This window comes from Mastomys coucha, unplaced genomic scaffold, assembly GCF_008632895.1.
Source record: "Mastomys coucha isolate ucsf_1 unplaced genomic scaffold, UCSF_Mcou_1 pScaffold14, whole genome shotgun sequence".
NCBI lineage: Eukaryota > Metazoa > Chordata > Mammalia > Rodentia > Muridae > Mastomys > Mastomys coucha.
In genome coordinates, this window is record NW_022196896.1 from 128479626 (window position 1) to 128488604 (window position 8979).

The following is an 8979-nucleotide window of genomic DNA, read 5'->3' on the forward strand; positions in this document are numbered from 1 at the left end:
ATGGGGATTGCATTGAATCTGTAGATTGCCTTCGGTAAGATGGCCATTTTACTATATTAATCCTGCCATTCCACAAGCATGGGAGATCTTTCCATCTTTTGACATCTTCTTCAATTTCCTTCTTCAGAGACTTGAAGTTCTTGTCAAACAGATCTTTTACTTGCTTAGTTAGAGTTACACCATAGCTTAGTTATTTGTTTTTGTTTGTTTTTGAGACAGGATCTCATGTAGCATAGGCTGGCCTTGAACTTGCTGTGTGACCTTGATCTTCTGATTTTCCTGCCTCTACCTCCCAAATGCTGGGGTCATGGGCATACCCTGCTATGCAAAGCCATGACAGGTTGTTTTCATAAAGTAGCCAAGAAACAAGTTTTTCCACTCCTTTTTATTCTCCAAGTTTCAAGTTGTATCATGCCTAGCCCATTAAGAAATAAATTTATGTTTGCATGTGAGTCTTCTATTAGTTAGGTGACTTTGAATGGGTGACTTTCACTTTATAAATTTACTAGATGAAGCATTTCCCTAGTCATATTATAAAAGGAATGAATCCACAAGGCTGTGAGTTGGCAGAAAGCAAGGATTAAAGATGGGGAACTCAGAGCCACATAAATCAGAACTGCTTAAACCTGATTCACTTGTAGCTCCTTTCAGTCTGAGAAATTTTCATGTGACCTGGGTGTATAATTCCATAAAGAAGGTACACAAGTCAAACATTTACAGATACTAAATCATGAGAAAATTTGTCTTAAAGCAATTCTTTGGTATATATAAAATTTTATATTAATTAAACATGAAAGCAAATTTAAATACTTAGATGAGTGTGCTTTTCTTGTTTTTGTGTAAGATATAAATTAAGTCTTGTTAGGACATTGAACTGTTGTGCCCAGAGTCCACGGGAAAACCCAAACAAGCCCAAGAATTGCAAAGTCTGCTATAATTACAAAAGAGCTTTTTATTCGAGTCCAGACTTGGATCTCTCGCTTTATACTCACTAAGAGTGAGTGATCACATGTGACCCTGAGCCTGAAAAAACACGAGTTTATATACAAAATTGGGAATTCTTAGGGTACTTCAGAGTAAGGGGAGTGAAATGCTACATCCATTTGTTAGGGCGGAACTGAAGCTGGTGGGGGATTAATGGATGTCTGTTTTGGTGTTATCAGGAACTAATTTTATGGTCCACCATAACTGTCTGTGACCTCTGCTTACCTTTTTCTATGATTTAAACAGAGAGAGCTCTAATCCTCTCTGAGGCCTCAAGGACAGGCCCCTGGAGATTTCGGCTTCTTATCCGAGAGTGTCAGAGGGTCCTGGGGACACAAGGCTGGGAGGATGTCTCTCCTTAGCACTTGGCTCTATGAGATGTTAAGGGGGTGGGGGGGTTGGGGGCCTGCCGTTTTAACACTAGTCTAAGTTCTCTTGGAGCTGCCTGGGAAAGACGGAGAGTAGAGGGAGCCCTATGCTAGCTGCAGCGTGGAGACCAGCTGCTTGGGTATTGCACTTACTCGCCTTGGGCAGGAGGGAAAAATGGGAAGCTTTCTACAGGGACAAATATACATAACACTGGGGTTTCTTAGGTAAGTTTTTTAGCCACAGAGTGCTAATTTAGTAATTCGGGGGGTCACTACAGAACAACCTTAACTTTTTCAGTATTTACTAGTCTATCAAATTATATTTGTCAATGCTGAGAACACTAATTTAACAAATAGTATACAATAGCAGAAATATGTATACGATCATTTCAGAAATTGTTGTAAATTGTTTTGATCTTAAGCCATAATTCACTGACTAATCTTTTTATGAGACTTAAATCAGGAACAGGCAAATTTAAAACCAAGCACCTTACTTATTACATATTATATCAAATATGAAAATAATTTGACAGACATGCTGAGGACTGATAGGAATCTTTGTTTTCATAATTAAATCATTATTTCTATAAGAGTCAAAAATTCATATGTGAAGTAAAATTGCTACAACTCATAGCATTCAATAATCTCAAAACTGAGCTTAGTCATTTTATTGTGTCTTATGGGAATGTGTGGAAAGACAGTGTATGGAGTATGGTGTGTACATGTCATGGGTTTAGAACCAAGGGCTCCCAATGCACACTGCTGTCAGCAATACCTCATTAATGGTTTGTTTTTCATTGAGTTTTGGTTGCTATACATTTGAAAAGTTTTTGCTGGGTTTGTGCATATGGGTTCCTGAGCCACAGTTTAATGAGCTGAGATTTAGACAGTAGACGTTAGCTCTAAAGGAGTGAGGGGGAGCAGGTCGCCAGCTTGTCTGCTCCCTAAGACTGCACAGTCTGAAGGTCTCCCAGAATATCTGCTACACACAGATGTGCAGCTTGTCTGCCTCTCTGAAGACCCCACAGTCTGAAGATCTTCTAGGAGCTCTGCTTCAGCCAGGACCACAGGCTTCCCAGGAGACCAGCAGCAACCCAGGGACACAGGAGGTAGGCTCCAGACAGAGACACCCAGACCAGCTAACACCAGGGATAACTAGATGGTGAGAGGCAAGTGCAAGAACAACAGAAGCCAATATACATCAGCATCATCAGAACCCAGTTCTCCCACCACAGGAAGCCCTGGATATACCAACACACCTGAAAATCGGGAAGCTGACCTAAAAATCCTATCTCATGAAAATAATAGAGTCCTTTAAGGAGAATATAAATAACTCACTGAAAGAAATACAGGAAAATACAGATAAACAAGGAAACAAATGAATCCCTTAAAGAAATACAGGAAAACATAATCAAACAGGTGAAGGAATTGCATAAAATGGCCCAAGACCTAAAAGTGGAATTAGAAACAATAAAGAAAACACAAATGGAGGCAAACATGGAAATGGAAAACCTAGGAAAGAGGTCAGGAATTACAGATGTAAGTTTCACCAACAGAATACAAGAGATAGAAGAGAGGATCTCAGGTGTAGAAGGTACCGTAGAAGAGATTGACACAACTGTCAAAGAAAATTCAAAATATAGAAAACTCCTAACCCATAGCATCCAGGAAATTCGGGGCACAATGAAAAGACTAAGTATAAGAATAATTGAGGAATAGAGGAGAATGAAGATTCCCAGCTCAAAGGGCCCGAAAATGTCTTCAACAAAATCATAGAAGAAAACTTCCCCAACTCAAAGAAAGAGATGGCCATAAATGTACAAGAAGCCTATAGACTACCAATAGGTTGGACCAGAAAATAATCAAAACACTAAATGTTCAGAATAAAGAAAGAATATTAAAAGCTATAAGAAAGGCCAAGTAACATATAAAGTTAGACCTATCAGAATTATACCACACTTCTCAACAGAGACACTAAAAGCCAGAAGATCCTGGACAGGGGTCATGTAGACCCTAAGAGAACACAAATGCCAGCCAAGGCTACTATTCCCAGCAAAACTATCAATCAACATAGATGGAAAAACCAAAATATTCCATAACAAAACCAAATTTAAACAATTTCTGTCTACCAATCCAGCCCTACAGAGGATTCTAGAAGGAAAAGTCCAACACAAGGAGGGTACCTACATCAAAGAAAAAACAAGATATTAATCATCTCACAATAAAGCCAAAAGGAGAGAACCACATGCACCTAATGCCACCTCTAACAACAAACATAACAGGAACTAACAGATAAAGATATCTGTCTTTAATATCTCTCAATATCAATGGACTCAATTCCCCAATAAAAAGACATAAGCTAACAGAGTAGATATGCACACAGGATCCAGCATTTTGCTTCATATAAGAAACACACTTCAATGACAAAGACAGACATTACCTCAGAGTAAAAGGCTAGAAAAAAGAGTTCCAAGCAAGTGGTCCCAAGAAACAAGCAGGAGTTACCATTCTAATATCCAATAAAACTAGACTTTTAGCCAAAAGTTATTAAGTGAGATGGGGAAGGACACTTCATACTCATCAAAGAAAAAAAATCCACCAAGAGAAAGTCTTAGTTCTGAACACTTGTGCCCCAAATGCAAGGAGAACTAACCACATTCATAAAAGAAACTTTACTCTAAAGTTCAAAACACACATTGAACCCCACACAATAAGAGTGGGAGACTTCAACACCTCACTCTTACCAACGGACAGGTCATTGGAACAAAAACTAAACAGAGACACAGTGAAACTAAGAGAGGTTATGAACAAAATGGATTTAACAGAATCTACAGAATATTTCACCCTAAATCAGAAGAATATACCTTCTTCCTAGCCCCTCATGGTACCTTCTCCAAAACTGACCATATAATTGGTCACAAAACAAGCGTCAATAAGAAGATTAAAATAATACCATACATCCTATCAGATCACCATGGCCTAAGTCTGGTCTTCAGTAACAACAAAAACAACAGAAAATCCACATACCCATGGAAATTGAACAACTCTCTCCTCAATGATAACTTGGTCAGGGAAGAAATAAAGAAAGAAATCAAAGACTATATAGAATTCAATGAAAATGAAGAAACATCATACCCAAACTTATGGGACACAATGAAAGCAGTGCTAAAAGGAAAATTCATAACACTAGTGCCTTCATAAATAATTGAAGAGATTCCATAGAAACAACAGCACAGCTGAGCACTCTAGAACAGAAGGGAACAACAGCACAGCTGAGCACTCTAGAACAGAAGGGAACAACAGCACAGCTGAGCACTCTAGAACAGAAGGGAACAACAGCACAGCTGAGCACTCTAGAACAGAAGGGAACAACAGCACAGCTGAGCACTCTAGAACAGAAGGGAACAACAGCACAGCTGAGCACTCTAGAACAGAAGGGAACAACAGCACAGCTGAGCACTCTAGAACAGAAGGGAACAAGCACATCTAAGAGGGGCAGATGCAGGAAATTGTCAAACTCAGGGCCAAAGTCAACCAAATAGAAATAAAGAGAACAATACAAAGAATCAACAAAACCAAAGCTAGTTCTTTGAGAAAATCAACAAGCTAGATAAACCCCTTGCCAGACTAACTAAAGGGCCCAGAGACAGAATCCAAATTAACAAAATCAGAAATGAAAAGGGAGACATAACAAGAGAACCTGAGGAAATTAAAAAAAAATCAGCAGATCCTACTACAAAAGCCTATACTCAACAAAACTGGAAAATCTACATGAAAAGTTATACAAGTCATTATTGCATTTTATACTTTAAGACAGTATCCATGTTTTTTGTATGGATTTTGATGCTTTAAATATTTATTAGTCAACTAAAATAGATGTTAATGTATTAATTACTTTTTTTTTTTTTGGTTAGTTTTAAGACAAGGTCCCCTACTGTGTGGTCCATGCTGGCCTCAGATGTGTGACAGTTGGCATACCTTACCCTCTGGGTGCAGTGACTACAGAGAGGAGCTGTCATGCTTACCTTGTTACCTACATCTTTCTTTTGTTTGTTTGTTTGCTTTGTTTTTGTTTTGTTTTTTGTTTTGCTTTTTGGTTTTTCGAGACAGGGTTTCTCTGTGTAGCTCTGGCTGTCCTGGAACTCACTCTGTAGACCAGGCTGGTCTCAAACCCAGAAATCTGCCTGCCTCTGCCTCCCAAGTGCTGGGATTAAAGGCTTGTGCCACCATTGCCCAGCTAAAGTTTAGATCTTAATGAAGGGATACTTGAGCTTTAAATTACTTTTGGGTGTCAGGAGCAGGTTAGTTGTTATATTTTCAGATCTCATGCAAACATGCTTTCCTAGGGGACATACCATAGTCCGTGTACACCATAGTGTTCTGCCTACGTTCTCACTGACATCTGAAGCATTTGTGCTTGAGGATGTTGGATACAAATCTTTCATAATTCATTGTACAGTTTTGCAAAAACCTGTTACTTACAATGTAAAAGTTCTTATAAAACTAAGCATTTATAACTCTTGAACATTTAAATCATTGTTAAGTGGGGACTTCTAATTCAAGTGCTAATTTATTATTATTATTATTTTTTAAAGTCTTGGCTACTGATGATTCAGCAGACAGAGCAGCTTAGTAGGATAATGAAGACACATGCAGAGGACTTGAATTCTGGACCCTTGCACAGGCTCACCATGATGATCAAGGACAAGCAGCAAGTGAAGAAGAGCTATGTGGGCATTCATCAGCAGATAGAGGCAGAGATGATCAAGGTATGTCTGCCTGGATTTAGTGCTTCTTTAAAAATTTCTTTTAAAACCTGTGTTAATATTTTGACCTGTTTGAGCTTAAAATTATCATTTCTGATAAGAAGTGTTTATTGTCTTTAGTGATAATTTATTGTGTATAAGACGCCATTTCAGTTCTAACAGAGAGAATCTGACTAATACGTTACATTTGAGTAATTGCCTTTTAGTCCCTAGGCTCTTCTTCTTTCTGTTTATTTTTGAAAAATACCATTTACTAGCTGAAGAAATTAGATAATATGTTATATGTAATGTAACCCCTTAAATTTTGAATTTTCCTTTCTTTCATTCTTTTGTTTGTTTGTTTGAGATGGGGTTTTCCTATGTAGCCTTGGCTGGCTTGGAACTCCCTCTGTAGACCAGGCTGGCCTGGAATGCCTAGAGCTCTGCCGTGCCCCGAGTGCTGGGAAAAAGTATGTGCCACCACACCAGGCTCTCCTATTTTATTGGTATTTCTACAATAGAAAGTCTTTTATACCTTTTATTTCTGAATGCAGTTTAACAAATAATTTTTTGTGAAGTAGAGTTTTGGGGCACCGGTATAGTGGTGGAGGCTCTTAATCCTAGCACTTGTGAGGTGGAGGCAGTGGTACAACTGGGCCACATGGTAGTTATGTCTGTAGTCAGCTTCCATCGTGGCAACCCCCATTTACATTTCTGCAGTGTTCATTCCTCAGGGTTTCAGTGGTTGGTGTGGAGGGAGGCTGCTGATATCTGTGTGCTAAGTTTTCATGCTCCCACGGTGCTGAACATGTTTATCAGCTCCAGGAAGTTTCTGGTAGAGTCACTGAAGTCAAATTTTCTGAGGTCTCTCATAGAATCATGCACTCTTGTACAGGTCTGGAGTCTCTGAGGTCTCTCATAGAATCATGCACTCTTGTGCAGGTCTGGAGTCTCTGAGGTCTCTCATAGAATCATGCACTCTTGTGCAGGTCTGGATGCTGTCCTTTTCTTACTTTTAGATGGTATATTAGAAGATTTTCAGGTGACCAGGAGTCAAGTTTGCCTTTATCTTGCATCACAATAACAATTTGATTATAGGTCAAGATAGTTGTTTGTTTATAATTAGTAGCTCAGTTCTTGTGAGCTTGCACTGAGCTGCATGATAACTTTTATCTGGCAAACAGTGTCTGTCTCTGCAAATAGAACGCTTTCCCATCTCAGAGTCACTAAAATATGAAGAACATAGCATCAGCAACAATAAATAAAGACATATTAGAGCTCTTAATGTAATTTAAAGTTTCTTTCAATTATTTTCATCAGTTTTATACTTATAGAAAATACTACCTGGATATAGCATATTAATTTATTGTTTTAAACAATTTAGAATGTATTATTTCTTATTTTTTTCCTTTAAAGAAAAATATTTCTTGTTTAATAAGCCAGTTATTTTTTACTATTAAAACAAAACTTTTGGCTCAGCAGTTTGAAAGCACTGACTGCTCTTCCAGAGTTACCTAGGTTCAGTTACCGGCACTTTCATGTAGTTCATCACTGCCTGTAACTCTAGGGCCTCCGATGCCATCTTCTGGTTTGCACAAACACGAGCATGCATGCAGTACACTTGTGTACATGCCAGCACTCACATATATACAGAAATGATCTTACCAAATGGACAAACAGAAACCCTTTTCAGTTTGCTCTTTAATATTTTACAGAGAGGGAAATTTATCATCATTATTTTCAAACTATTCACAGCACAGATATTGACATATTCTTCTCTTCGCCCTCCCCTTTCTCATCTTCCTCCTCCAGTACTGACCTTTGTTCTTCTCGGCAATTATTTTTCTACTTCTACTTTCATTTCTACAGTGTGAAATCTGTGCATAAGTGATTTTACAAGACTATATAAAATGTAAGAACTATAAATGTGAGAAAATATGAATCTGAGTCCGGGTTAATTTGCTTTTATGGTTGTCTCTATTTGACACCATTGCCTTTTGTAGATAACATGATTTCATCCTTCTATGTGGATGGAAAGAAGTTCATTGAGTATATATACCACATTTCCGTACCCAGTCCTTCCTTGTATACTTACTGTGGTTCTGTTTAGCTGCTGTGAATAATTTCACACAAACATTGATGTGCAAGTATGTTCTTGACATGTTGAATAGGAGTCCTTTGGGTAAATACCCAGGAGTGGTATATGTGGGTCAGATGGTAGATATATTTGTAATTTTGCAAAGCCTCCATTATGGTTTTTACAGAGAGAGGTTGGATGGGTTTACAGCTCCATCAGCAGTATACAAGGGTTCCCCTTGGTCCATATTTTCAGGATCATTTGCTGTTATTTGTTTTCTTCATGGCTGTCCCTCTGACTGGGGTGAGGGCGAAACTCACTGTAATTCTTTAACAAAGGAAATATAGACTTTTATTAAGTAGAAGCGAAAAAGAAGCCAGGAGTTCAGTGGTGATGCAGGGAGTGATGCCCTCGGTGGTCGATGCCCTCGGTGGTTGATGCCCTCGGTGGTTGATGCCCTCGGTGGTTGATGCCCTGGTGGTTGATGCCCTCAGTGGTTTGTACATTTCCTTTTTCATGATACCAGGCATTTTTACTTTACCAACTGGCCATTTATTCCATTCCATCAGACCATTTTTTGATTGGGATGTTGTACATTCTAGACATATGTCAGATGTATTGCTGCCAAAAATTAAATTAAAGTTAAATTTTAAGGCATAGATTTATACATTGAAAATTGAATCCTTAGCCTTTTGATTATAGATGATTTTTTTCTTTTTTTTCTAACATTAAAAAGTTTCAAGATTATAATGTAATCACAGCATTTCTTCCTTGCCTTGCCTCTTCCAAACTCTCTGATATACTC

At 38.3% G+C, this 8979-nt stretch overlaps 1 protein-coding gene across 9 annotated transcripts in view; it reads left to right on the forward strand.

The window, feature by feature from the left end:
* The window catches only part of Fer (FER tyrosine kinase), a 324911-nt gene that overhangs the window by 68883 nt on the left and 247049 nt on the right, over window positions 1-8979 (forward strand). For all 9 annotated transcript variants that reach the window (XR_004118033.1, XR_004118035.1, XR_004118036.1 and 6 more), the window contains exon 3: window positions 5948-6121. Coding sequence is in view for 5 of the 9 variants with exons in the window: in XM_031368583.1 (XP_031224443.1) it covers window positions 5948-6121 (174 nt within the window). In the remaining 4 variants the exon portion in view is untranslated. The remainder of the gene's footprint in view (window positions 1-5947; window positions 6122-8979) is intronic.